The sequence below is a fragment of the Hevea brasiliensis genome, chromosome 17 (genome assembly GCF_030052815.1).
Source record: "Hevea brasiliensis isolate MT/VB/25A 57/8 chromosome 17, ASM3005281v1, whole genome shotgun sequence".
NCBI lineage: Eukaryota > Viridiplantae > Streptophyta > Magnoliopsida > Malpighiales > Euphorbiaceae > Hevea > Hevea brasiliensis.
Window position 1 is genome coordinate 7,740,734 of NC_079509.1, and position 26,637 is coordinate 7,767,370.

A 26,637-nucleotide genomic window follows, 5' to 3' on the forward strand; every position below is an offset into this window, starting at 1 on the left:
AGAAAAGTCAGTGAGTTCACTAAGATTCAGAGATCAGAGATGGGGAAGGTACCAGGGCGGAGGTCAGAGAGCTGGAGCCCGTATTCTTCATCAGTGATCAGCCGCATCATCCAATGTTTCAGCTCGGCCATCACCGCATATAAGCAAGAGAACTTCTGGGTGGCCTCCAGATCCTTAAGTTCCATTACAATGGCACCCTCGTCCCTACTCAGGGCGACATGCTTCGAAATTGGCGGAATCAGATATTGCCAGCTACGGGGGAAAACCCTCGAAACCGTTCGGAATTTTGCTTCTCAGCATGAAGAAGCGATTTTTCCAATTCTTCAGTGAAGAGGGGAGATCGGTAAAAAGCCCACAGTGCGGTTTCGCCTGGAAGAACCAGTACTCGTCGTCATTTCGGCGAGTAAGCCTATGCAGCTCGGAAAAAACCTTCGCGGTAGGATCGAGCTTCTTGGCTCGGCATAAGTCTCTGAAAGCTACCAGAATTCGCCACGAGTTCGGATGTACTTGGGCTACCGAGACATGGTGAAATTTCAGGACTTCCTTGAAGAAGTCATCAAGGGGAAACCGAAGCTCGGCTTTTAATTGCTCTTCATACACCATGATTACATCATTTTCATCGAAAAAGTGATCGGCTCAGAGATCGCCATGGCATCTGATAAGCTCGAAGGAGTCGGTTCAAAGGTTGTATTCTTGACTAATGGATTGCAGATTGGTTTCCTGGAGGACCGACGGCAACTCATCCACCAGAAGATTTTCTCTACTAGAGGAAGATGTCTGTCTTGATTGAGCTGCTCGACCACGAACTAAAGCGGAAGTCGTAGGAGGTTCAGATCGCCCACTTGGTTCGACCACTTTCATTTCATCCGATGACCACGAGACATGGACGGAAGGAGGGCTCGCCGCTCTCTGACCCTCGGCGCCTCTCATTTTCAAAGAAATAGAAAAGCTTAAGTAAGAGAAGGATTAAAGTCCTTACCAGAGTGTGATCGGTGTCGGAAAAACTTGAAGAAATGAGAGAAAGTTGAAATTGCGAGCAGAGTGCTGAGAATGGCATAAGGGAGCAACTGAGGAACCCCCCTCCTATTTATACCTGTGTGAGCATTCAATGCTCACAGAGTCCCAAGCGGTGCATCGGTTGGTGTAATTGCCCGCTTTTCTAATGCGTCGCGGGAAGGTTCCAGAAACACAATAAATAAAATAAAATGAGATCGGCTAACTAAGGTCGTCGAAATAAGGTAAATGTTCAGAGTCATAGATCGGCTAAGGGTGATTTAGTTAGGAACCAGATTGGATATGCACATAAGATATCAGAAATTAATCAAGGCAATAATTAAATGATAACTATCAAATAAAATTTCATTTCATTGTCAAAAGGTCAGATTACATCATTTGGGTGATCTCAAGAGATCGGATTACATCATTAGGAACCTTTGAAGGTTAGATTACATCATTTGAGCGATCTCTAAAGATCGACACTACATCCTACCTAGTAAGGACCTATGTCAAAGCCTAGTCTTATAGCTGACTCAAAAGATATGTTTGATCAGAAAGCCAACCATAGGCACCGGATAGATGTGCAGCTCAGATGGAGTGACTATGACTCTCATGATGGTAAGCAGAGTCATCGTCGATGTCATCGACCAGAACCGAGCTGCAGTCGGGATGCCCGATGTGGTGAGGAGCCAAATGAACTTCAAGAGGCGGTCACCGATATTAAAAGGGAAATTAGCAGTCCTCTCGCCCGAAATCAATTCATCGATTATATCGGTAGATCGATTAAAGATCGGCACGATCGATATTTTCGATCTGGATCTGTAAATTAGTCCGGTTCTTTCACTATCATTAAATGTGGTTCTCATGATTCTCCGATTATCGGGATCATAAATTTTCAGTCGGGGAGCAAAGAGAACAGTCAAAAAAAGATCAAAAGCGGTCGTCATGGCCTGAATATTGCTGGAGAAACTAGAACAGGAGAAGTGCGAAATGGAAAAAGGAGAAATGGAATGTGGGAGAGATTCCTCGCTGAGACGTATATATAGGGGGCCTGAGCATTTATTACTTACGGAAGCCAAAGCGGATGCATCGGTAACTAAAGAATTAAATGCTTTGACTGAGGCAGATCAATTAGAAGGGAAGGTTCTAGAATGAGAAAGATCGGGAGAGGGCCCGATATGAGAGATCGGAAAAGGGGTCATAATGGAGAGATCGGAAGGAATGGAGATCGGAAAAGAAGACAAAAGACTTCCAATAATCTCCTTCATAATCAGAGCCGAGGTAGTTAAAGCGTTGCAGGCAAGATCAAATTTTCACCGCACGCTTCATTTGCAGAATCTCCCACAATGCTGACAGACGCCAGGACAGTTATGACAGTCCTGTGCTTCTGAATCTCCGCCGTTGATCTTACTCGTAAGGACAAACCCGTAGCCCTTGGATCAAAAAGTGGACGATAGGACCAGCGCCTTTTGTTCCCGGCCTTCGGATCCATCTTGACAGGAAGATCCTAAGCCGTTGGATTGGAAAGGAGAAAGGACAAATATTCTGAATAGGATCTCAGCCGTCCATTTTGATTCTCTTCAATTCTCGGGCATCAGATCATGTCTTTTTAAATCCAAACCTTCCATCTCCCCAGAAGAGATCCTGACCTTTCATTAGGAGCACTCGTTCCCTATAAATACCTGCATGCAATACTGTTGAGGAACGGACAAAAAAAAAAGGGTGGTGATTATAGTGGAAAGACTCTGAAAATCAATTCAGTCTTGCTACTTTGAGCTTACATAAAACCGAGGAACTCCAGGAACTAGTTTTCTTGAGTATCTCCAGTGACAGAGTTTACGAACCTTGAAATTCTTCATTTTCAGTTTGTTCATCACTCTGCTATTACCGTTTTCGTTTGGTCTCGTCTGCATCAACCCCCGATCTCAACCCATTATTTCTTTCAGCTTGATCTTATTCTAACCTGATTTCCGTTGCTTTGGTTCTACCGCATTTCAACTTGGCTCTCCCAATCTCAAAGTAAGCATTGATCCTTGTACCACCAGCCTTCAACGCAGGAATATTTGTGGCTCCAGAGTTAGTTCAATAGCCTCAATCTTCCACAGGTAAGTGTTTTAACTGCCATTTTGTTGAATGCCCTTGTCTATCTTCTCCAGCTTTCCTTTTTAAAATTTCTTTTATGTTCAGTTACATTAAAATCCCAAAATAGTTGTAGTAAACTGTTATTTTGTTGAATACCCTTGGTTGGTTTTCTCCAATTTTTTAAGGTTTCTTTCATATCCAGTTTCAGAACAAGTTGTCTAGGCTAGTAGTCATTTCCTGTGTCTTCTCTTATTTTTATTTGCAAATCCCTTTTATCATCATCTGGTTTTTATTTTCTTCAACAGTAGACGTTCATCCTGTAGGCAACTTATAACTATTCAAAAGAGCGTAGGCATGGGTATTTCGATATGAGAGTTTTCAAAACAAATAAAAATGACAAAAAAGAAAAGTTGTAACAAAAGGTCAAATAGTGGGTTAAACCAAATAAGTCTAGAGGTCGGGCTATGGAGCAAGCCCAGAGGATAATGTAATAAATCGGGAATCCGACAAGTTTGGATTCCTAGTGAGCAACCAAAGAGATCGGATTAAGGAGTTCTGATAAGGCGATCACGTAAGAGATCGGCAAGAAGTTCGGTGTCGTGTCTACCCTCCAGATAAGGCTCAGTGGGTTCAAAATCTACACGTGGGTCTTTTGTGCCCTCGATCACTAGATTCCTTAATTCATAAGACTGTACAATACGAAATTTTAATAAATAAGAGATCGAAGGAGAGTTCTTATCCGATTCTCAACAAAAAATTTTATTAAATATGTGGAGATCGAAGGAGAGTTCTTATCCGAGATTCCTCACGCTAAACTCTAAATTGAATATTTAAAAAGATCGGAGGAGAGTTCTTATCCAATTCTCAACCAAAGATTTTATTAAATATGTGGAGATCGAAGGAGAGTTTTTATCCGAGATTCCTCGCGCTAAACTCTAAATTAAATATTTAAAGAGATTGGATGAGAGTTTTTATCTGAGATTCCTCGCGTTAAACTCTAAATTAAATACTTAAAGATCGGAGGAGAGTTCTTATCCTATTCTCAACAAAAAATTTTATTAAATATGTGGAGATCGGAGGAGAGTTCTTATCCGAGATTCCTTGCGTTAAACTCTAAATTAAATACTTAAAGAGATCGAAGGAGAGTTCTTATCCAATTGTCAACCAAAAATTTTATTAAGTATGTGGAGATCGGAGGAGAGTTCTTATCCGAGATTCCTCACGCTAAACTTTAAATGCTCGAAGAGATCAGAGGAGAGTTCTTATCCGATTCTCAACAAAAAACTTTACTAAATATGTGGAGATCGGATGAGAGTTCTTATCCGAGATTACTCACTTAAAATTTAAACAGATTACTCTAAGAGATTGGGAGAGGTTTGTACCCGAATTCTCTTAAATCCAAACTAAAATATCACAATACACAAAGTAACCCCCTAAACAAAAATCCGCTACACAACACCGACTCACTAAGGGTCATCTCATGTACTTATGTATTTGGGTAACCCGAACCAGTGAAATATCAAATATTTCTTTTTATCTGTCCAAAAGATTAACATCATCATTCTAACCCCTAATTATCGATTTTAATTTATAAAGAGCATAATATTAAATCTGTTTACCCTCATGGAGAGACGAGGCGGGGTGCCTAACAACTTCCCCGCCCATATATAGACCCCGAACCTGAAATCTCTGTTTTCGAAATGGTTTCTTTCAATTTATTTTCACAGATGGTTTTCTTTAATTTCCCTCGAAATTAAAGTGGCGACTCTTCACTTTTTCCACCTCGGTGAGTAATCGTCCAGGCGACCGCAAAATACCATGCCACAAATAGTCATGTTTTAAAGACAAGGAAACTGCAGGATGCCTATTGATAATCTTCTCCCAAAAAGTAATGACAAAGAGCATTAGCATTGAGCAGCATATTCTTCTTTAACAAATAATGAAATAAGCACATTGATCTCAGTATGAAGCATTTTACATCTCATTCATATAATAAATCTGTACATATTGAGAATAAAAAAACCGACACTTCAGCATTTAACGAGTGTGAAGTCTAAACCTGCTAACCCAGTCCAAGCATCTCTGATATTAACAAGCTTGGCTGTACCCGTATGGCTGTGTCTATGCTCAGTCAATCTAATTACATGAGCGAAATCATTCAACAATCCAAAGTACAGCTGTTAAAAAGTCTCGGTTCTGGTGTTGAAGTTTGGCTGTTTTTGAACATGCAGTTAGCAATAAGGAAGTTCTCCTTCTGGAAGTTCCCAGTTATCATCCTCATCATTGTACTTCTCCTCCTTCTTTGGTGCTTCCTTTTTGCCTTGCGCTTTCTTTCGCGGGTGCCTGGCATTGATAGAAATAAATTAACAATAAAGTAAGTGTGCAAACAAAATTTTCTCAGCTCCTTTAGATCATAGAATTTGTCAAAGGGGGAAGAGAAGATATGCGCGGGATGTCTGGGGATACAAGTTAACAAGGTATAATTAGCGTCAATACAAGCAATACTGCTGAAAATTCAAGCATCTGTACCCAAAACTTCCAAACAACTAATACACAACCAACGAGATAGGCATTCCAAACAATAGTAAGATTCACCTAAAGCACAGCACTCAATGACAGAAAATAGCAAAGAAAAACACATCAACACCATGCTAACAAAGGCAAGAACACTCAAAGAAAGATAATGGGGAAAAATATATATAAGGTCCATGCTCCATTCTGACGTTGAAGGGAGTTAGCAGGGGAAAGATAATAAAACTATGAAGTATTAACATGGCCAGGACTGACCAAAATAAAAGACATCCCTTCATCTGAGCGTAAGACAAATCTGAGTCCCTAAGATTGCATTACATTTCTAACCTCCACCAGTACATTTTTGACAGAAACTTCAGCATTCTATGGTTCAAAAATTTATACCTCAAACATCAATACAGGATTATTACTAGCATTTTATTATCTACTGCAGCTAAATTAGTTTATGTTGACACTGCAATTTATGTGAATGAAATTAATATTAAATGGTATTTCAGGTTTTTTCATGTCTGTTTAAGGCATCTAATTCACAATTTGCATTCTCTGAATATACACTTTCGTTGAGGAAATTAAAGTTGAATTTCAAATTCAACTAAATGCTGATAAATTATAAAACTAACTAAAACTGCAGGCCCTACTGCACAGAATATATTATGGGGATTTCACAGTTTCAAGTGAATTACTGATATGAGATTAAAAATAATAATCACTGAGGAAAAGGAAAACTTGACCTTGTTCTTAGGTTTGAAGTATAACGATCTTCATTTTTCACATGAAAAAAATATTAGCAGTAGACAACAAACAACAAACATATAAAAAACGGGTGTCTTGTGTATATTAAACCCAGATAGAGATGTCATGAGAATCAAAGAGATCCATCAGTGTAGAAAGACATATTTGGAAAACCTAATATCCAATAAAAAATTTCTGAGTTTCCTCGCAGCAATTAAAACCCAAAAAGTTAAATCGAAGTGCACAATGAAATAGCTAAAACTTGGAGGAAAATAATATCAACCAAAGAGATCACAAGACAAAAAATCAACTTGAGCTACTGGGTTCCACCACATTGCAAGAACCAAAACAAGTAATTCCCGAAATATCAACCGTTTCGTCTGTCCTGCATATTCTCACCAACAAGAACAGACCCAAAAGAGAAGAATCCCAAACAAACCTCTTACGGTTCCTGCGAGCAGCATCTCTAGCTTTTCTCTTCTTCTTGTCATGGGAGCTCTCAAAGAACCTTCTTCTCTTGCATTCCTGTAGAATACCAGCCTTCATGACAGCTCTCCTGAACCTAAGGAGTATTCTATCCTCAGGCTCGTTCTCCTCCACGTTAATCTGCACATTAAACCCCGATTTGAAGTGAAGAGTTTTTGCATATGCCAGTGAAGGACACACCACGGACAAGATATCACTGTCACCAGCGGTAGTCAAAGAAATAAAAGATGGTGCCGGGTTGGATGCGGCCACTAGTGGGGTCCATTCAGAAAGTGTGATTCTAGGGAGCCGAAGTTGTTGAGAGGAAATAGAGAGAATAGTAGGAGCCGATGATCTCGAGGGCTGGAGGGAAGAGAAGAAACTGGAGAGAGAGGAGATCGCCATGGCCGATTGTTCCATGCGGGTTTAGTTCTGGCAAGTAGCAAGCTTGGTTATTTTCAAGGTTCGGTTTTTGTCTACTGAATTTTGACATGGTTAGACAACTGCCAAAAAGTTTTTCCATTTTTCACTTTTCTATCTTTAATAAAAATTTCCATTTCTAATTATATTAAAATTAAATTAAATTAATATAATTAAATAAATTAAAATATAATTTATAAAAAATAAATTAAAATATTTTTTAAAAAAAGAACTTTCTTAAAAAAGGGAATTCAATTATTTTAAAACGACGACGTTAATAGCACAGAACACCATCAATGAGCTCGAGCGCTCGATTTATCTTTCCCTTTTCTTCTCCGTGCGTGTGTTTAGCTTCTCTGTGTCTCTCTTTCTCCTCCAGATGGCAACAGCAGTAATCTCCGAGTCCAAAAAGGCGCCGCGGCCGGGTCGGGGTGGATACCAAGCCCACGGCCTGAGTGAAGAGGAAGCCCGGGTACGAGCCATAGCAGAAATCGTCAACTCCATGGTGGAACTCTCGCGAAAGAACCTAACTGTGGACCTCAACGCTATTAAATCCGCCGCCTGCCGCAAGTACGGCCTTGCGCGAGCCCCAAAACTCGTGGAGATGATCGCGGCTCTTCCCGAGTCCGACCGCGAATCGCTACTTCCGAAGCTCCGCGCCAAGCCGGTTCGCACCGCCTCTGGAATTGCTGTCGTCGCCGTCATGTCGAAACCGCATCGGTGCCCGCATATTGCAACAACGGGAAATATTTGCGTTTATTGTCCTGGTGGGCCGGATTCAGATTTTGAGTACAGCACGCAGTCCTACACTGGTTATGAACCTACTAGCATGCGTGCAATTCGAGCCAGGTAAGGTTTAGTGTCAGATAAAGTGCTAAACTAGTATAAATCAATAATTAAGTTGTTGCGGGTTATGTAGGACTAGGAATTTAATTTAAGACTGATCAATGTATATGAGTATATCTGGTTTTAGAAATTAAGCTTTTACCTTTTGGTGACAAGAGGAGATGAGTGATGAAGTGGCGTAAGAATTGATTATCTTAATTGCTATTGAACTATCAATAGTCTTATGCTTCCCGTTATGAACCGTAAATGATTCGAATATTGGTTATTGGCTACATTATATGATCGGTTGTAGTGTGTTTAGCTTTCTGAAAATTGTAGCGAATTGCGTTTACTTGAGCTATAACTACAAATTATCGAACACATCAAATTCTAAAAATTCTTGTTCTTGGTGATGCATTTATATCAATTTACATTTTGACATGAATCCATTGGATTATATCAATTTACATTTATATTATATTATTAAAAATCCATTGGATTTGCATTTTCAGTGAACTTTATTATCTGTTGATTTTTATTAGTCTCTAGCTTGTCATTGCATTTTCCAATTTCCACCTTCATATGTCCCTGAAGATTTTTTGCTTTTGTGTTCCTTCCAACATGTCATCATCTATCATGCAATCGCCAAGTGAATGTTCTTGTTATCTTTTCCAGTTCCCTTCGGTTTTTTCAGCTTTTTTGTGTCATTGCATTTATATGAGAAAATAAAAAGAATTTAACTTCATCGTCTGTGTTCATTAAGTCGATTCTTTGGATTTATTACAGAATGAAGGTAGCATGGTAGTGCGCACAGAAATTGAATTGATGGTCAACATGTCTGCTCTCTCTGATGCCTCTGTTGGTGGGCTTTGATTTGGGCCCTGGTTTCGACCAAAATTTTGCCCCCTTAATCATTCTTCTCAAATATATGCATAAAAGTTAAAAAGTGGAAAAATAAAAGGAGTTACTTGCATATAGTTATTAGTTAGTCATGCTTGTTTGCTAATAGGCTAGTTGAGGCTTCAGGTAATGGCTAGTAGAGAACCATGGGATATGACATACTATTCATTTGTTAAGTTTGAAATTTGAAGAGATGAGAATGTAAGACCATCTTTTCTTTGAAAATGCGATGCTTGAAAGGGGTTACACATTGCAGTGTCATATGATATGTGTGAGGATGGCTTTATTATAAATATTGACTCACTTTACACCATCCATTAACTCATTAACCTCTATCTTCACCAACCATTAGGTTTAACTTTTTTTTTTTCTATTGAATTGTGCCTTTTGTTTTACTATGCTGGAAGAGTAGTATTTGAGTTGATTTTTCCTATAATAATCATTTATTTTGTTTACCTGCTTGCTTTGTGGTTCCAGATATAACCCATATGTTCAGGCTAGAAGCAGGATTGATCAACTTAAGCGGTTGGGCCACAGTGTAGATAAGGTTTTGTTTATTCTCCTCTTTTACTATAGCTGTCTAAATTCTCATGTCACGAGGTTGACATGGGTATGTGTTTTCAGGTCGAGTTCATATTGATGGGTGGTACGTTCATGTCATTGCCAGCAGACTACCGTGATTACTTTATAAGGAATCTTCATGATGCTTTGTCAGGACACACTTCTGCCAATGTTGAAGAGGCAGTTGCCTACTCTGAGCATAGTGCAACAAAGTGTATTGGCATGACAATTGAAACGTAAGTTATTATATTAATTGTCCCCTCAAAAACAAAAGCTATTAATTATAATATGAATTGCATGAGATGGAGATCCTAATTTGCTAATCCCCTGATGAATATGCTTCTTGTTATTTTTGGGTAACCATTAATTATCCAAGGGATATACTGAGGAAAAGAAAAGCCTATGTGATCTAACCATCTGACTTTTTTTTTTTTTTGTAACATCAAATGTTTCCCACAAATTTTCAGATTTCATATAAGCACATGATGATTCATGAGGTATGTGTGTTAGTGTATTCTTTGTTTTAGAAGATAACCCTTTTTTTTTTTTGAAACATAGAAGATACCAATTAATGACTCATTATTGTGTATTTTTGTTGCTTGAAGTGGTGGGTTGCATAAAACAGTAACAAGAGTAAAATCAATACTGAATTGGGATGTTCTACACTGGATTAATTATTTTTATCTTTTTAGGTCAATGAGTGCCAGGATTTAGAGAAATAGTCCATCCACTTTCACAAATTAATTCATTTTATTTTACATGCTTGCAATGCTTATTTCACAATTATTAAAATAAGTTTTTCCTCGCTTTAAAAAAATATATATATATAGGAGGCCAGATTACTGCCTTGGACCTCATTTGCGTCAAATGCTTTCTTATGGTTGTACGCGATTGGAGATTGGAGTTCAAAGCACATATGAGGATGTTGCTCGGGATACTAATAGAGGACACACAGTAGCTGCTGTTGCTGATTGTTTTTGCTTGGCAAAGGATGCTGGTTTCAAGGTGTGGTAGTGTTCTATTATATATACACTTGTCTTTAATAAAAGTTGGGAATAGTGGTATTCACCTCATTATGGTTTCATGTTTACAAGACTGATTTTTTTCCCCCAATTGCATTGGTGTTTTCTAAATGTTCATGCTTTCGCTAAAAAAGAAAAATTATGGCTTTTCAATTAATGATGAGGCCACTTTATATCATATTGTTACCCCTCAAAATGATGCTCTACATAACAGATGGTTTGTGTACTCTTAATTACTATTCTAGTTGTTTATGTTTACCTGTATCTGTTTATTAATATTTAATGCTTTATCTTAGGTTGTTGCTCATATGATGCCTGATCTTCCAAATGTTGGGGTTGAGCGAGACTTGGAAAGTTTTCGAGAGTTCTTTGAGAGTCCTTCATTTAGAGCAGATGGGCTGAAAATTTATCCCACACTCGTAATTCGTGGAACTGGGCTTTATGAGCTCTGGAAAACTGGCAGGTCCTGATTGTTCTTGATTACTGCTTAATCTTGTTCCTAATGCAAATTTTATATGAAAAGACTGATCTCTGGTTTTGAAGATGAAGGTTGTGTGATTGAATGTAAAAGCATTAATCATTTTTATTCCTGCTTGCAGGTACAGAAATTACCCACCTGAGCAACTTGTAGATATTGTAGCGAGAATCCTAGCCATGGTACCGCCTTGGACACGTGTCTATAGAGTTCAACGGGATATTCCTATGCCTTTGGTTACATCTGGGGTTGATAAGGGAAATCTTAGGGAGCTAGCTTTAGCTCGAATGGATGACTTGGGTTTGAAATGCCGTGATGTCCGTACGCGTGAGGCTGGAATCCAGGTAAGCAAAAGGGGTCGTTGCACCATTTTATGAGGTATTATACTACTGCTTGGAAAAAGTTGAGATCCTGACAAATGTTTCTGTAATAAACATAGGACATTCATCACAAAATTAAACCAGAAGAAGTTGAGCTCATTCGCCGAGATTATACAGCAAATGAAGGTTGGGAAACATTTCTTTCATACGAGGATACAAGACAGGTAAGTGGGACACCTTTCCTGCATGCATGGCATGCGCATGTGTGTGTACGCGTTTGGAAGGGAAGGGATATATAGTATGATTGCACCTAATTATTTGCAAATACTCTAAGTTACAGTGATAGTTATCACATGAAAATGTGGTTGTAGACTGCTGGGGACCCTGCATTTTTTGGTACACTGGAGAATTTCTTTTTCATCACCCATTGCATTTTCAGTTCATTACATTTCATACAATGTACCAAACATGCTTTAGGATCCTTGCTATCAGTTGAGGAGTACTGACTTGCTTCGGTGTGGTTGCTTCTTAATGCTCATTAGAGAAGCTTTTTGTTTGCTGAATCTGAACATAAATGAACCTTTCCAAAATTCTGTTTGGTTGCAGGATATCCTCGTTGGTTTATTGCGATTGCGAAAATGTGGTCGAAATGTTACTTGCCCAGAGCTCATGGGAAATTGCTCTATTGTTCGTGAGCTCCATGTTTATGGAACTGCTGTTCCTGTTCATGGGCGTGATGCAGACAAGTTGCAACACCAGGTAACATACAATAATTTTTTTTTTTTTAAATTAATGTAATTTGTGGACGGAAATGGATTTAGTGGTGGTTAAGAGTTGTTCTCTTTTCCTTCATTGTTCCTGGTTGAGGACATCACAAAATTTATTCCTTATCAGTAACCACAGTTCACATTATGATAATTTTTCATACTAATGTTGGAACATGAGAGTCTGTAGGCAGCTAATTGTCTATATTTAGGGAAACTAATTCTTCAATTTCTCAGGGGATTTAACTACATCTTTCTTTCCGCTTTCTCACTCATGTTTGTGATGGCAGGGTTACGGTACACTATTAATGGAAGAGGCAGAGCGGATTGCTCGCAGGGAGCATAGATCAACTAAAATAGCAGTGATTTCGGGGGTGGGAACCCGTCACTATTATAGGAAACTTGGCTATGAGCTTGAAGGCCCCTATATGGTTAAATGTCTTGCTCTACATTGACACGGCTAGCCAATATGTGATGCAACAAAATTTTGTAATTTATACCATTGTTTTAATAGAAAATGTTAACTTTTAGTTAATTATTTTTTTGCATAATTTCAGTTTCATGTTGTCCGTTTTGCCTTTTTGAAAAACGTCTCCCTCGACTAGATAAAGTGAAATTGCAACTTAAAAAGTATTTTGTACTAGCGAAAAAATTTAATAATAATTTTTATTATTAGTAAAAACTAATAATAAAATCCAAAACTATTTAATTTATATATATACATATAATGAATTTCTTTATGAAGAAATTTGTTAAGTTGATTTTTGTTTATTTTGACTTATTAAAATGATATTTAATTAATTTAAAATTATTCAAATAAAAATATTAAATGAATGACGTAAAGAAAAATTGTGATATCATTTGAACTTCACAAAATATGTATAATATTTAATTGTTTACATTATAAATTTAATCAATTGAATAAAAAAGTAAATATATTGTTGCAAAAGATGTAGTTTAAGCATTATGTCAATTCTATGAAAAGACGTCATATGGTTTTCCTAGAGCAATAAAAATATGGTTACGCTTTCCGTTTAGAATTCGCACTCTTGCCACTCCATTGGATTGGAACTCTTAGACGATGTTGCATCTCATAAAAATCTCAAGTATTTCACTCAATTACTTGTCTTCCTTTTGTGGTATGTTTGAAAGAGTAGAAATACCTGGGTCTTTGACAATAAGGAATGGTCTTCTCAAGAGGTTATTACGAAAACAACTAATTTTCTTGATGATTTTCAAGCTTCTTTCACTCTTACACGTTCGAGGGTGCTCTCTTTATCTCGTCCTCACTGGATATCTCCCATTCCATTCATTATCAAAGTAAATTTTGATGTAACTGCTAGTTTTCTTAGAAGTATGTGTGGCTCTATTGCTGTTATTGCCAGGAACTCTTAAAGATATTTGCTTGGTTGGTTTTGCAAATGGATTCTTTGTATAATGGACCCTCTTACCCTCAAAACTTTAGCTTATCAAAATGCTATTCTTTTAGCAAAAAATAAACCCTTCTCATCAATTTTAATAGGAGTTAATTGCAACTATGCAAGGAAGTTCTATCTCTTCATATTTTTTATGGTTTAATTAATGATTTATCTTATCTTTTTAGAGATTTTACCTCTATTCAATCTTATTTTGTTCCTAGGATGGCTAATGCTGCAGTTCATATTATAGCTTCCAAAATATTTCATGAGGAATTTTTTTTGTTTGTAATCCTCTTAAGCAGATGAACTTTGTAATTTTTTTGTGTCTTATTAGAGGTCTTAATATCATTACTAATTGTAAAAAAAAATATGAAAAAAAGTTATATTACAATACTACAAAATTTATTTAATAATAAATTTAAATATATTATAAATATTATTTTCTCAAAAAAAAAAAACTAATATTCGTATTTATACATAATAATAATAATAATAATATAGGTCGGTATTCAAAACGGAATCTAATTTATCCTCTTCATTATCAACAGCTGGTGGTCCTCCAGCAAAACGGAATTTAGACACGCATACCCCTTCTTCGCCACCACTAATCCCTGCTAGGAATCACAATCCAGTGATGCTGAAATCAACCTTCACTCCCATTTTCTCAAACTTCCCCTCCAAAACCACTACTCTTCAGAAATTCCCACCCTGCTTGGTCATTACCAACGCATTCACTGGATCCCCACCACCTATTCGCCAGAAGTCCTCAGTCACCGCACCCACCTTAATCCCACCTCTCCAACACCACCCTCCAACATCAGCTTACGTCCACCTCCCTTTCTGTCGCAAACGCTGCCACTACTGTGACTTCCCAATCGTTGCTCTCGGCTCTGCCAACCCAACCGACACCGACCCTCGAATATCTAACTACGTAGAATTGCTTCAGCTGGAAATAGTTTCAACAGTGTCAAAATTCAATACTCACCCACCTCTTGAAACCGTCTTCTTTGGTGGTGGCACGCCTTCTTTAGTGGCTCCAAGGCTAGTTGCGTCGATTTTGGATACGTTGAGGAGGAAGTTTGGGCTCTCTGAGGATACTGAGATATCAATGGAAATGGATCCTGGGACTTTCGATGCTCATAAAATGGACGAGTTGATGGGCTTGGGCGTGAATAGAGTGTCATTGGGAGTGCAGGCGTTTCAAGGGGAGTTGTTGAAAGCTTGTGGGAGAGCACATGGAGTTAAGGAGGTCTATGAAGCAATTGAGATTATGGGATCATGTGGTATTGAGAATTGGAGCATGGATCTTATCTCTTCTCTCCCTCACCAGACTCCACAAATGTGGGAGGAGAGCTTGAGGTTGACAGTTCAAGCACAGCCTAAGCATGTTTCTGTATATGATTTGCAGGTTGAACAAGGCACAAAATTTGGAATCTTGTAAGTCAGGTGATAACATCCTTTGTCAAAAACATTGGATTTCAGCAGTGTAATGATTTTCAGATTCAATTTCGTGTCTGCAGGTATACACCAGGGGAGTTTCCTCTGCCATCTGAAACACAATCTGCTGATTTTTATCGAATGGCTTCGCAGATGCTTTCTGATGCTGGTTACAGCCATTATGAAATTAGCAGTTATTGCAAAGATGGGTTTGAATGCAAGCACAATTTTACATACTGGAGGAACAAGCCTTTCTATGGTTTTGGCCTTGGCTCTGCTAGTTATGTTAATGGAGAGAGGTTTTCAAGGCCAAGGAAGATGAGAGAGTACATGGGTTATGTGAAGAATATGAATAATGGGGCAGTGGATTGTTGTGGGAATAATCATCTTGATGCGAAGGACATGGCCATGGATGTTCTAATGCTCTCGCTTAGAACTGCAAGAGGTCTCGATATAAGGTCTTTTACAGATGTATTTGGTGGCTCGGTTGTTTATTCTCTCTGCAAGGTCTATAAACCTTATATAGAAACTGGACATGTGGTTTGCTTAGATGAGGAACGAAGAGCCATGACTGCAGATGAATTCAATAACTTGTTTACACATGAAGATGAGATTTCAAGCAGACTGGCTTATATCCGGCTCAGTGATCCAGATGGTTTCCTGTTATCAAATGAGTTGATATCCCTTGCATTTGGGGTCATAGCTCCCTAGAGCTGCAATCCTTCAGGAACCTGGGACTTATTGAAAGCGGATCTGACAGATGATCCTAATGGCTGAAAAGTATTTTCTGAAATTGATTTACTCAATTATTTATTCCAAGGTCATCTTATTTAAGCAAGTTAAAAAATACAGTTTGTTTTATAAGCCCAGTCAGAGCAAGGTGCTTTGTAACTGACTTCGGAGCACACTACGGCATAAGCAATGGGAATTGGACAATATACAACACTATGGTCAATAGAAATCAGAAGCAAACTGTAATGGAGATAGCTGGAGAACTAACAATTAGACCAACTAAGCGTATTGACAAACTGGTTATTTGGGCTAAAGACGCCAGAAAAGCAAAAATGGAAAATACTGGTTTGAGGAACCTGACAATATTGGCTGGGAGTTGATGCATCTGTGAAAGAATTGCCCGGGAGAAGGCCAGCTAAAATTCACTGTGGCACAGATTTGACAGTGGTTTAAGCATTTAAAATGCATGATATTTTTTGACAAAGCAAGTTTGGCTTTAGATAAAGCTACTCTGATCCAAATTAATTTCTGAAATGTTTTGTATTGTAACATTTAAGGATAATAGATCCACCTAAGGTGTTAAACAGAGAGCATAAGATATACACACGTATTGCTGAGTAGAAGAAAAACAATTGAGGCATGCATCAAGACAATTGCAATAAATGTGATAATCAGTTAAAAGTACCTGAATTTGGAAAGACAATCGTATAGGCAGACATTTTTGGAGAAATGAATCATAAATCAGCATCCAGTCTGACAAGTGTTTAAAAAGTAACCACTAAAATTATTACAAAACTGGATGTGAATATATTCAGGTTTCTATATGATGGGAACATAAAGAGGAGCCAGATGCCATCCACAAGAAAGAACTAGTGCCAATGCAGGGTTGATCACAAATCATCTCTTGGTCAACTTGGCCAAGGGCAATTTGTCAACTTGATACCGTTAACAGAGCCCTCTTTGAATTTACCGGACTTGTTGTGGTCTGGAGAAGGACGTGTAAGGATACCTGCAAGAAGCCTGAACTAGCTCAATTTCCATTAAATGCCTTGTGCATATCTACTTCGTTTGGCAGAGGAACTAGTCAATAAGAACATGAAATGCATGCAATCCTTTTACTTAGAAGAATGCGAGTAAAAGTTTGCATTAATCCAAAATATACATCAGCAAAGATCGAAACATTACAAGTTCCCTAAAATGTTCAGTGTGTTTGAACCATTATAATGAAAATTAATATTCCCTAAAATGTTCAGTGTGTTTGAACCATTATAATGAAAATTAATAACCAATACTTACTGCTCCTGACCGAAAGTTCATAATCTAAATACTTGAGTCTCAATTTAAGACCATATATATAATTTCAACCTTGGCAATTGATTCAGGTAGTTTCCTAGTCAGAACACATAAAAGATTTACCAGTTCACCATGATGGCTTTGTCTTCCGCCCAACTCGAGCAATTCGTCTCAACTCTTGTGTTCCCTGCCTCATTTCTCTGCATATGGACAAAGAAATTTCATTAAAATGTCTCTAAACCTCTGTCAATTTGGCATTTCAAAAACTATAAATGGTACCTTTGATATAAATAAACAATAAGATAGAAGAGAGGCAGAAGCATCAAAGTCAGTATTGACATAGCCAGGTAGATAATACTTGTTTGCTTCGGTGTGAATGGAAAGAAGAGAAAGAAAAATGTGAGACAAACCAACAGACATCTAGGATTATCTTAGTGGTTTCATAGATTAAAGAAAGAAAGCAAAAGCTGGAGAATTGTGAATTTTCAAGCATCCAAATAGAAATGTAAAGGTTATTGTTAAGTGAGTTCCCTTAACATGGTAATATTCTTGGAGTTCATTGGACTGTCCCAAAGAAACAATAATTGAGAAAGGTCGTGCAAATTTTAGAATATTTCTATCTTTCTTTTTTCCCCCTTTTAAGAGTTTTGTGTATGGCAAATCTGGTAAAACCTGATATGGGTATAATAATTATGCAAACAGGACACTGGGAATTCTGACAATTACAGTAGTAGCGTTAAGGCTTGACTGCAGATTTGATCTCTCGTGCAACTGCTGTACTTAGAGAAAAGTCTTACCTTGCCACCTTTAGGAAAATGCTTTTTTTTCCCTGAACAAGTGTGAGCATCACAGAATGGCAATTCTACAAGTAAGAACATGTTACATATTATAGAAGGAAGAAGATAAATAATATTGTTAGGTAGAATAATCAAGTAGAGAATGTTTTGGAGGGAAATGTTGTTGAGGAATTTAGAAGGAAGAACTGAATTTGTTAATTGGTCACAGTTAGTTGTGTAATTGCTGTAGTTGTGTAACTGCTGTATAAAAGGAAAGATCCTCATCTGTATTCATTCAATCCATTAATGAATCAATAACAGACTTTTCTCTCTCTGATTCTACTCTTTTATTTTCTCATAAAGTCTAATTCTCTTCTCATCTACTTCTATTCTCTAGATCTGTTTTCAATCTTACATTCTGAGGTTGAATTAGGGTTGAACCCTAACAATTTGGTATCAGAGCCAGGTTACGAAGGGATCAGATCTGCAATTGTGATTCCGGCAGTAGCATGATGACCAGATCTGGAGTAGTTACCCAGGATTCAATTAATTTAGCTAAAATAGCTGAATTGGAGGAACAGATTAGGGTCATGCAAGAGGTGTCGAAGAAGGATAAGGAAGAATTGAGGGGAGAAATTAAGCAAAATGCAGGCAAGATCTTGGAGGAGATGCGATCCTTGTTTGCAATTGTTATGATGAATAAAAGTAAGGGAAATAATTCTGGAGAAAATGAAGTAGCTGGATCTGTTACTGCTGCTCTCGGAGGGAAGGGAATTCTTCCCAAACCAAACAAGAATGGGAATCAGCTACAGAAAGAAGATAATAGTGCTGGATCTACAGCAGACAATGAAGGTATGTCAAAGATCTAGCCTAAAGTCAAATTAGTGACATTTGATGGGAAGGAACCTAGGGCTTGGATTAGGGAATGTATCAAATACTTTGAGGTGTATAGAGTACCTAAAGATCAAATGGTAGGAATTGCTAGCCTGTTTTTAATAGATAGGGCTGATGCCTGGTATCACAATTGGATGAAGGGGGATGGATCTCATGCTTGGGATGATTTTGAAAGGGAATTGAGTGGAAGGTTTGGAGAGGACGGGCTAGAGGATATTGTGGAAGAATTTATGAAGATGAGACGAGAGATCTATTGAAGAAAACTTGGATAAGTTTGAGGATATTAGAATAAGATTGGAAAGGGAGATGTCTAGTTTGGGAGAAGCCTATTTCCTTTCTGGTTTCATTGGAGGATTGACAAATGACATTAGGCCCATGGTGAGAATGATTAGACCTACTAGCCTTGCCCATGCTTTTGAAATTGCCAAATTTCAAGAACAGCTACTTAATTGTGGTAAGAAACCAGAACAGCACCAGAACTTCCTTTGTTCCATCATCATCCTCTTTTCCTTACAAACATGCCCCAACTCATCAAAATTTTCCTTATGCACCCAAACCACCCAATTCTGATCAAAATGATAACCTGAAATAGTCCATCTCCACCCAAAAACCAAAACTTGCAACCAGTCAAGCTTCTGTCAACCAAACTGCTACTAAACCAAATACTAATGCTGCACCTAATTCCAACAATATTAGACAACCGAGGCCCTGCTTTAAATGTGGAGATAAGTACTTTCCTGGTCATCATTGTAAGCAACAGAAATCTGTGATGGCTATTCAATCTTGTGAATATGAGGAATCTGCATTCCAAATGCAAGGGCAGGAAATGGAAGATGGGGAAGAAGTGTGGCATGATGCTTTGGAAGGGGAGGGAAGTGGAGTTGCAGATGAGATAACCCTTTCTGTACATGCTATTGAGGGTAGACAGGGGATAAAAACTATAAGGGTGTTAGGGAAGCATAAGAACAGAGAGTTATTGATTTTAATTGACTCTGGCAGCACTCATAGCTTCTTAGATGTTAAAGTACCAAGGGATTTGAAGGTGCCTGTGGTAGATGTGACTACTTTTGCAGTAACAGTAGCTGATGGCAGAAGAATTTCCAGTACTTGTATCAATCCTAATTTTAACTGGAAAATTCATTATTATTCTTTCTGTTTTGACTTCAGGTTGCTGGATATGGGGAGCTTTGATATGATACTTGGAGTTGATTGGCTGAAAACTTTTAATTCAATTTTATTTGACTTTGAGAGTTCCTCAATCAATTTCCATAGGGTTGGTACAATAATTACATTGCAAGGAATCACAGATGCTACTTCACAGCAAACACTTTTGAATTGTATGAGCTGTGGTAAGCTAGTTCATAAGAAGGGAGGAGACTTTCAAACCCCAATATTCTATCTACAGATTTCTCCACTGCAGGGGCCTATTACTGAAAGTGTTGCCATGGCAACTAATTAATCCTCTAGTACTTATCCTGTGGATTTGGAACTATTATTGGATAAATTCCATTGCATATTTGAGGATCCTAAAGTGTTGCCACCTTTTAGAAGCCATAATCACTCAATTCCTTTACTGCCATCTGCTTAGCCTGTTAATATCAGGCCATATAGGTATCCACACTTCCAAAAGACTGAATTCCTATTATAGATGATCTTCTAGATGAGTGTCATGGTGTTTCAATCCTTTCTAACATCAAATCAGAATGAATCCCTCAGATGTTCATAAAATAGCCTTTAGAATACATCATGAGCACTATGAGTTTACTGTCATGCTTTTTGGGTTGACAAATGCTCCAGCTACATTTCAAGATCTTATGAACCACATATTTCAGCCTTTTTTGAGGAAGTTTGTTTTGGTATTCTTTGATGACATTTTGATATATAGTTCTTCATGGAAAGAGCATTTGTAGCACCTAGAAGAAGTGTTTAAAGTCCTGCAACAACAAAAGCTATATGCTAAGCTTAGCAAGTGTTCTTTTGGGAAGCATGAGAATGATTATTTGAGACACATTATTTCTGGCAAAGGTGTAGCAACTGATCCTACTAAGATACAAGCCATGGTATCTTGGCCTACTCCCAAATCAATAAAAGAACTTAGGAGTTTCTTGGGATTAACTGGCTACTATAGCAAATTTGTTCCTCATTATGGAATAATTAGCAAGCCCCTTATTGATTTACTCAAAAAAGATGCATTTCAGTGGGATGAAAAAGCACAATAGGCTTTTGAGCAACTTAGGGCTGCTATGTCGCAAGCTCCTGTGTTAGCCTTGCCAAATTTTACAAAACCTTTCATAGTGGAGACTGATGCTAGTGGTATGGGTATGGGAGCTGTGCTGCAGTAAGATGGGCATCCACTTGCCTTTATTTCTGAGGCATTTAGTCCTAGGGTAGAGTCTTTATCAGTTTATGAAAGGGAATTATTGGCTATAACATTTGCTATGTCAAAATGTAGACATTACTTGGAACAGAGACCCTTTTTCATAAAGACTGATCATGACAGTATCAAACACTTGTTAGAGTAGAGGTTGCATACTAACTTGCAACTTAGAGGGGTTTCTAAATTGCTGGGTCTGCAATACAGAATCCTATACAAAAGAGGGGTGGATAATAAGGTGGCAAATGCCCTGTCTAGGAGACCTGCACCTTTGGAAGCTACTTTATTGGCCTTGCATTCTTCTTCTCTGCAGCCTACTTGGATGTCACAATTAATTCATAGCTATGCTACTGATAAGCAAGCTATTGATTTAATTTCTCACCTCTCTATTGATGCAAATGCACATCCTGGGTACTCTTTGAAAGATGGACTGTTGTTTTACAAAGACAGACTTTATGTGGACAGAACAGGGCATTTGAGGGAGCATTTATTGGCTCTCTATCATAACTCACACTTAGGAAGACACTCAGGAATTAATGTTACTTCAGTGAGACTTAGCAGGCATTTCTTTTGGCCTGGGATGCTTAAGGCAGTAGTGGAGTGGGTCAGAAGTTGTGATGTTTGTGCTAGGTGTAAGGTTGAGACTTGTGCCACCCCTGGGCTATTATAGCCCTTGCCTGTTCCTCATCAAGCTTGGTAGCACATCACTATGGACTTTGTGGAGCAGTTGCCAAAGTCCCAAAGCAAAGACACCATTCTTGTGGTCATTTGCAAATTTACTAAGTATGCTCACTTTTTGCCATTTCAGCATCCTTTTTCTGCTTTTGATGTTGCCAAATTATTCTTGGATTTTGTCTTCAAATTACATGGCTGTCCCATTACTATTATCTCTGATAGAGATAAGATTTTTACTAGTTCTTTTTGGAAAGAACTATTCAGGTTGTTGGGGACCAAATTGGCTTATACTTCAGTATACCATCCCCAATCAAATGGTCAGTCCGAAAGGCTAAACCAAAGTTTGGAAGGGTACTTGAGGTGTATTTGTTATCAACAACCACATTCTTGGGCCAAGTGGTTACCATTGGCCTAGTGGTGGTATAATACTAGCCATCATTCTTCCTTGAAAATGACTCCATTTGAGGCTCTCTATGGTTACAAACCACCTCCCTTGACATTTCTGCCTTTGGATAATATTGTTGTAGGTGCTGTTGTTGACTTTGTGAAGGATAGGTAGCACATGTATCAACTAATTAGGGAGAATCTACTAATGGCTCAGAATAGGATGAAACAGTATGCTGATAAAAAGAGGTCTGAGAGGACTTTTGAAGTGGGGGACTGGGTTTACCTTAAGTTGCAGCCCTACAGACAAACATCAGTGGGTCTAAGAAAGAACTTCAAACTAGTAGCTAGGTTCTATGGTCCATTCCAGGTGACGACTAAAGTGGGTTCTGTTGCTTATAAATTGAAGTTACCTCCCACAGCATCCATTCATCCTGTTTTTCACGTGTCACTCTTAAAGAGAAAAGTAGGTGAAGGTCCTGTTGTAGTCCAAGATCTTCCCACTTTTCAGGATGACATTATTGTGGTAGCTCCTGAGAGGGTGTTGAAGACAAGATCTGTAACCAGGCAACAGCAGCAAGTCCTTCAAGGCCTCATTAAATGGCTTCATTTGCTTGAGGAGGAAGCTACATGGGAGGATCAGTCTTTTATCCAGAGCCAATTTCTTGACTTCAAATCTTCTTGGGGACAAGAAGATTGTCTTGGTGGGGGGGGGGGGGGGGGGAGAGGGTGTTATTGTTACATATCATAGAAGGAAGAAGAGAAACAATATTGTTAGGCAGAATAACCAAGTAGAGAATGTTTTGGAGGGAAATGTTATTGAGGAAGTTAGAAGGAAGAACTGAATTTGTTAATTGGTCACAGTTAGTTGTGTAACTGCTGTATAAAAGGAAAGATCCTCATCTGTATTTATTCATTCCATTAATGAATCAATAATAGACTTTTCTCTCTCTGATTCTACTCTTTCCTTTTCTCATCTAAGTCTAATTCTCTTCTCATCTACTTCTATTCTCTAGATCTGTTTTCAATCTTGCATTCAGAGGTTGAATTAGGGTTGAACCCTAAAAAAGCATAAGCAAGAAAAATTAGTGAATACAACAAATGTGCTTTTTAAATCAATGATTCAGTCAGTATAAATAGCATCAGCCTAACCACCAAAAGTAAAGAAGGAAAAGAAAAAAAGGCACAGTTAATCTTGCAGATTTACAAAATAGAAGTACCTGCAGTTGGCTGGCTGAACGACCTTGATTAAGAGGAAAACAGCTATCTGCAAGACTCTGTACAAGAAAGAATAAACATTAGTGCCAGCCATTGGAGTACAGCAACCTCGCAAAGGTGGTGATTTTTTTGCAACGGCTGCAGGATTGCATTTTGTCTTTGGTGATTTGGAATTCATCACAAAATCACAATGAAACGCACCACATAAATCAGCCAAGCACTTTCCCTCATTCTGAAATCAAGTGAAATTTTTACCATGTGACATTAACTCAAGTCTCAGATCAGTTTGTTCCAACTGCCAGAACAATGCATAGACACGCGCGCGCGCGCGCACACACACACCCACCACACAAAAGAACCAGAATCCACATACAACATTCAGAACATTGTAGTGCCTGTTGTCAAAATGCTGATCAAGATATTTTTCAGCTCGGAAGCTCTTCTTACAATATCCACACTTCCATTCATTTATGTCCACGTGAATTTTGTGCTGCTCTTGATCCCCGAAGAGATCATTGTCAGGATGAAGTCTACATTTACTAGAAATCTGGTAATTTTCCCGTTCAACAAATGGCATCAGATACTGTACAAATATACACAAAAATTTATTATCACAGTTTGTTCCCAAAGAATTTTCTTGAGAAGTAGCAATTTCTCTTTGCCTCCTGTATAATTTTCCAGGCGGCCCTACTTTCTCTAGAGCAATGTACTTCACGTGCGTGCTCTTTTCCTGGCTTAGCCGTTCTAAACATCAGTATGATGACAAATATTAAAAGGGTAACCTTCAAAACAAAATTAATAACACCATCTCCCAAATTCAAGAAAGGTATCAATATTGCTTGTCAAAATGACCAGCAAAGTAAATATATACTAATTTAAACTTTGCACTGGAATCCCAACCTATCAGCTGCATCTTCTTCAAATTACTAGGACAAATCAATAAATCCAAGTATAAGCCAGTGCCTTCTTGATCCTATAATCAATGAAAAAAAAAAACTAAGCTTATACAGAATCAACTATAATTAGCTTAAAAATCAAGCAATTTATAAGCCAAATGGGTTTAGCTAGAAACCTTAACTTATAAATAAATAAATAAATAAATAAACGCCATTCGAATTATATGAAATCATTATTAAAAGAAAAACAATCTCCCAAAACAATTAACTGATGCTGTCTTGAGATCAAAATCTTCAGAAACGCCAGGATAAATTGGAAACTTATGGGATTAGCTTGTGATATTAATACCTAGGATAGTGTTTGTTGCGAGAAAAATGAAATCAACAGAAAAATTAGAGTCGTTGCTATGGTTTTCTCCATCTCACCCTTCAGTTAGGAGAATCAGCGAATTCTGCAAAAATTTTCCAGGAAATTGCTTCAGCTTGTTTGGCTACTAGTAGGTTCGTATCCTATTTGATGATAAGCATTTTTCCTATTCCAACCTGGGGCTAGGATGTCCTTCATCCTGATGAGCCAGCCCATTTAAATTTGGGCTGCACATTTCTCATTCTGTCGCGGGTTTGGTGGCCCACTTCAACAATGTGTTCTCTTTTCTACAAGTATGAATTAATTCATACTGTTAAGTTGCGAATAACTCATTAAATCAGTTATAGTTTGTTTGATAATATTTACCGTAGAGTTAATTAATGCAATAAATTTTGACTTTTGAAAGAGATACAATTATTAAATAAAAAGTCAATGTGAACTCTGTCCCGTTGCTTTGATAATTTATGATAATTCAACGGATCACATAATCATTATGTTAGCGATGCATCATTCAAATTTCTATTCTATCAACTTTCGATGGTAGGATAGAAGCCTACTACAGTGGTGATGGAGAATTAGGATTTAACTTTAGAGGGGGAGTATGATATAATTTAATAAAAATAACTATTTAGTTTTTATTTGAAAAAAATATATTATTTAACCTTTTATTTTTAGTTCATTGATTGTTGAGTCCCTTTTATTAACTTTTCTAATAGTGAAATTATTTTAAAGAAAATATTTTTTCTTAACTCAATTATTTAATTGTTTTAATTTGAATAATATAATTATTTAGTTTCTATAATTTTAAATTTATCAATTATTAAGTTTTTATAATTTGAATAATATAACTAGTCTTTCTCCTTTGATTAACATGACTAACAGAACAGTTATTAGAAAGAAGTGAACAGTTCATATAAACTAAATAATATATTTTTTAAAATAATTAGATTAAATAGTTAATTTTATTAAATACAGAATGTAAATAATAATTTTCCCTTAATTTTAATTTAGACTTAAGTTCAAAATTTCACAACCTTATAAACAATTTTAATAGCATTGAATTAAGGCTTATTTTGATAAAAACAGATATAAAATTAAAGCTTATTAACCAATAATAAGCTTTTTTTTTTCTAGCTTCGATTAATAGATTGATGATTTAGTTCAAACCTTAAAAAAATATATATGATAGTGAACTTGTCTTTGACATTTTCCTTTTTTTTTTTTTTTTTTTTCCTTGAAATCAAGTTCTTACAGTTTTATTCATGAAATTGAAAACTATGCAAACATTATCTAGGTTAGTTTAGCAGTTGCCACCTAAGGCAACCAACTCTAAACAACTTTTTGGATATAAATTAACAAGCTAATTAAGACTTGCAAGGTAGGCCAACTCTTTAAGAATTTAAGTTGCCTAGCTTGCGTGCTGCCTTGTTGATGATCTATATAATTGCCTAAGATCTCAGGGGTTTTGTAGGCTTGGCTTGGAAAATGCCTTTCAATGCTTTCCTTATCTTGATTTTATTTTTCCTGGTTCTGCACCCTAAATCATTTCTTGTCATGTTTTATAATGGATTCCTGCTCTGTTGTTGCATTGCTGCTGTACATCTCCTACCCAATGGTCTTTTAGAAAACTAGTTGTGATTACAGGCAGGTTTGTCGTTAAATTATTGATAAGTACAAAGTGTTTTCTTTATAATTCTTCTCAATTCTCATAAAATATTCAGTGAGGGGCTGTAATGTATAAATCACTGATGAATCACTTCATGGTTTAAATTAAATTCAGTGATGAAATATCTATTTTCTAATATTGTATAATAAATTAGGGTTATAAATTTTAATTGTGAATGATTAAGAAATGAATGAGTAAAGATTCCCAAATCCTTTGACCCAAAAAGATGGATTTTGATTGGAAGAAGTAAGCACCTACTTTATAGCTGCACAGCCAAATTAATGAACACAGTCCAAGAACATAGTCAAAAGGTCAAATTTTGAATCCTAACTGCCACCAAGTAAAATTCGACTGATAGAAAAATAATAATTAATCAAAATTCAAAACCCATTTTATATGATTTATATCTCTCC

General features: G+C 37.3%; 3 protein-coding genes, 1 non-coding gene and 1 pseudogene across 4 annotated transcripts; 3 read left to right on the top strand and 2 right to left on the bottom strand.

The window, feature by feature from the left end:
- Positions 1 to 4,982: 4,982 nt before the first annotated feature.
- On the bottom strand, positions 4,983 to 7,321 carry LOC110672498 (30S ribosomal protein S21, chloroplastic). Its single transcript, XM_021835292.2, has 2 exons — positions 6,782 to 7,321; positions 4,983 to 5,421 (listed from the first exon to the last, which is right to left on the bottom strand). The coding sequence occupies exons 1-2, from the start codon at positions 7,225 to 7,227 to the stop codon at positions 5,310 to 5,312; spliced, it is 558 nt and encodes a 185-aa protein (XP_021690984.2). The 5' UTR covers positions 7,228 to 7,321; the 3' UTR covers positions 4,983 to 5,309.
- Positions 7,322 to 7,535: 214 nt separating this feature from the next.
- LOC110672524 (elongator complex protein 3) lies at positions 7,536 to 12,629 on the top strand. Its single transcript, XM_021835323.2, has 9 exons — positions 7,536 to 8,076; positions 9,430 to 9,499; positions 9,577 to 9,749; positions 10,344 to 10,518; positions 10,832 to 10,998; positions 11,135 to 11,354; positions 11,450 to 11,554; positions 11,937 to 12,089; positions 12,385 to 12,629. The coding sequence occupies exons 1-9, from the start codon at positions 7,607 to 7,609 to the stop codon at positions 12,547 to 12,549; spliced, it is 1,698 nt and encodes a 565-aa protein (XP_021691015.2). The 5' UTR covers positions 7,536 to 7,606; the 3' UTR covers positions 12,550 to 12,629.
- On the top strand, positions 8,838 to 8,952 carry LOC131175757 (small nucleolar RNA snoR100). Its single transcript, XR_009145947.1, has one exon. It is a non-coding gene; the product is annotated as a small nucleolar RNA snoR100 (small nucleolar RNA).
- Positions 12,630 to 13,995: 1,366 nt separating the features above from the next.
- LOC110672484 (uncharacterized) lies at positions 13,996 to 15,813 on the top strand. Its single transcript, XM_021835277.2, has 2 exons — positions 13,996 to 14,949; positions 15,033 to 15,813. The coding sequence occupies exons 1-2, from the start codon at positions 14,147 to 14,149 to the stop codon at positions 15,658 to 15,660; spliced, it is 1,431 nt and encodes a 476-aa protein (XP_021690969.2). The 5' UTR covers positions 13,996 to 14,146; the 3' UTR covers positions 15,661 to 15,813.
- A 1,288-nt stretch (positions 15,814 to 17,101) lies between these two features.
- LOC131175236 (uncharacterized) lies at positions 17,102 to 24,701 on the bottom strand (annotated as a pseudogene).
- Between the last annotated feature and the right edge of the window lie 1,936 nt (positions 24,702 to 26,637).